We start from the raw sequence: 3,161 nt of genomic DNA, 5'->3' as shown, positions 1-3,161 counted from the left end.
AACCAACCAGGCAGGAACCAGCGCCTGCTGCGACTGCTGCTGCTGAGGTTGCTGAGGCCGTGACTGCTGCTCTGGAAGCTGCCTTGGCATTGTCGTGGATGCGGTTACAGCGGTTGCGATGGTTGTGGTGGTTGACGCGGGCATGGCAGGTCGCGGCGGTGTGGCTGTCGGTACTGGCTCCGGGTACATAAGGCCCGAGCGAATGGCCACCACAAACTCAGCCCCCGCTCCCGAGATCCAGCCAAAGGGACCCGCATACCACCCGCGATCAAACGACTCCAGCTCGTCCAGGTACCTGTAGATTGACGGTTGTAGGTTGGAAGTTGGAGGGTTTAGTTCGCGGTTATGAAATATCTCCTCGGCGCGGTGTCTGTCAACGTGGGAGGAGGTATTATTCGACTAGGTGTAGGCCGGTTAAGTCGGTTAAGTCGGTTGGGTCGGTTGGGCTCCTTTGGTGCGATTTCCGTTGATGCGATTCCCCCATCCCAGTTGTGGACCAAGGCGCCCCGCTAACACCACCCCAGACGTCCCCACCACGACCAATACCATCCCCACCAATACCGCCCGCACTGCCCTGGCAACCGCCAACACCGCCGGCCCCCACACTAACCACGGCGCCACCAGCCCCGCCAACACCAACACCGAAAACCAACATCGCATCCACCCTCGCCACCCCCACCCCCACCCCCACCACCCGGGGGCCCCACTACGGACCGCGCCACCAGTACCACCCTCACCTCCATCTAACACAGGATCATCGATGGACGGTGATACAACTGTACAAACAGGCGGTACAGCCAATCCCTACATTACGGGCAACGGCCCCCCCTTGGCGCAAGCACCAGCTGCCCCCTTACCCCCCTGACCCAGCCCCTCATCCCCCCGGCCCTCTCACCCTAACGCAGCCTGCCTGGGTCGCCCGCACACGGCCGGTGTGGGGTGCAGCGCCGCCAGCAGATGCGCGTCGTTCCGACCCCTCCTGAGCTCCGCCGCCACCCGCCCGAACAGGTGCTGCACACTGCCCTGCTTCAACACGGACTTGCGGACCTCCACACGCACGTCCTCACACGGACCTGGGGCCAGGGGGGGCAGGGGGGAAAGATAGACGAACCACGAACCCGAGTGAAGCTGCTGCCAAGGAAAGAGTGTACAAGAAGCAGAACTGACCAGGGCGGGGGGGACCCGGGGCGCGAGGAAGGGGTGTCTGTGTGTGTGCCGGGGGTAACACGAACCACGGGCGCGTGAAGCTGATACCAGAGATACCAGGCATATAGACGGACGGATACTCTTCACCGGATAAGACAGAGAGGAAGGGGGTGTAGGGTCCGCGGGGAAACAACGCGTCATCAAATGTCCCCCCGCACGTCCCCCGCCCATGTACCACTATGGACTAAGGCTTAGGCGGGGGCGGCGGGTTGTTCGGAAGCGGTCAAGGTGGCGGGTTCTTGGGAAAAGACGGAGGGCCCTATTATAGGAGAGAGCCACCTCACTCACTCACTCACCTGCCAGTTGGGAAGCAATCCAGTCACGTACAGTGCAAAACTCCGCATGATCTTTGGCCGAGCGGAGCAAGTCCAGGGATAGCCAAAAGTCCTAAGGGGGCCCGGAGAGGGCCGGGGGGAAGACGAAGTACGAGAGGGGTGGGGGGAGGGGGCGGAAGGGAGGGGGTGTACGTGTAAAATCAACAACGGGATGCGGGCAAAGGGGGGGTAGGGGGTTAAGGTGCGGGGTAGGGGTGGGGGAACAAAATGTCGGCAGGGGAGGGGGTGCTCGGGCGTGCGTGGGTTTTAATGATAGCTGCGTGGATTGCGTATTTTTGTGTTTTTGTGTTTTTGCGTGTTGTGGGGGGTTGCCGCCCGCCCTGTGGTAAGGCTGGCTGAGCGGTTCATAATATTTCGGGCTCATGGTCCCCCCCCGGGAAGGAGCAGCAACAAGCTCTTCCCCGCAGCCCCGGCGCTCCACAAACATCTCCCCCCACACCACCCCCTTGCTTCCCCACCCAGCCCTACGAGAGAGGGGTTCCCTGCCCCTCCCCTGCCCTCCCTCCCCTCCCCTCCAGAACCCACCTGCTCCACATCTCCCCCCCTGCCCCGGGGCCGTGTACCCGCCACCGCCTCACTCGCGACAAACCGACCCGTACGGGCGTACAGCCGCTCGGGAGTGCACGACAGAAAGGCGGGGCCTGGACCAGCGGCGGCACCGTCGGCTCCTGTCTCCAAGCCAGCGGGCCCCCCCCCTGGAGCAAAGTAAAGCTGGTAGGCCCGCGGGTCGCGCTCCTGGAGGCTCTGGTGGACGAGGGAGAGGGATGGGCGGGAAGGGACGGTGTGTGTAAAACACACACACATACACAGAGGTAATCATCACCTGATCCCGGCGAGGGGGGTAACCCCCGTTTAAGGAAAGGGAAAGGGGAAGGGGAAGGGGAAACCGCCGGGGGCCGGGCTGGGTTAAGGGTTAGGGGGAAAGAGGCTGAGCCGACATACGGAACGACTACGTCATGAGCCAGGGCCAGAACGTAAACATGAAGCTTTCTTTCCGTTGCTCCCCACCAGCCAGCCTTAGGTCCTGGACATAATCCATAACCCCCCTTACATACACACACACACACGCGCGCGCGCGCGCGCACAGAGACACACACACACACACACGCACACACCAGCAGCACGTGGAGCGGATCCAACGACCCCTCAATCCGCGTTGTCGTGCGTCGTGCCATAACCACTTTGCTTAACTCCTCCACAGCCTCGCTGCCGGGTAGCGGGCTGGCGCCGGGGGGTGAGGCGGCGGCGGTGCCGCCGACCCCCACAGGCAGCGCCGCGGGCGTCGTTGCAGCGGCGGCAGCCGCCGCCACCCCGAGCGTGCCGCCGCCGCCGCCGCTGCCAATCGCCGCCGCCGCCGTCAAATCGGAGACCGTCATCTTGCCGTCAATCAAATCTCGCAGCGCATCTAGTCCATCTCCATCGCCGTCAGCCGTCTGCCGTACAGCATTCGTAGCCGTCGATGCAGACAGCGTCAGCGCCGCCAGCAGCTCATCCAGGCCTTGCTGGCCGTTTGTCAGGTACTCCTGCCGACCCAACACAGGTGGACGGTGGGCCCATTAGACAGGAGGACAGCACCCCCACTACCACCGCCACCATCACCATGACGACCGCTACACCCAC

General features: G+C 63.5%; 1 protein-coding gene across 1 annotated transcript; it reads right to left on the bottom strand.

Annotated features, from left to right (window-relative positions):
- Window positions 1–249: 249 nt before the first annotated feature.
- Window positions 250–2,345, bottom strand: VOLCADRAFT_64823 (uncharacterized protein; the record flags this gene model as incomplete). The annotated part of the gene is made up of 4 exons (XM_002954449.1): window positions 250–295; window positions 896–1,073; window positions 1,503–1,593; window positions 2,067–2,345. Coding segments are annotated over 4 exons (594 nt in total), but the record flags the coding sequence as incomplete, so codon positions are not given.
- Window positions 2,346–3,161: the final 816 nt, after the last annotated feature.

This window comes from Volvox carteri, assembly GCF_000143455.1.
Source record: "Volvox carteri f. nagariensis unplaced genomic scaffold VOLCAscaffold_43, whole genome shotgun sequence".
NCBI lineage: Eukaryota > Viridiplantae > Chlorophyta > Chlorophyceae > Chlamydomonadales > Volvocaceae > Volvox > Volvox carteri.
Note: the sequence above shows the minus strand (reverse complement) of the source record. Positions and strands in the feature narration are given on the sequence as shown.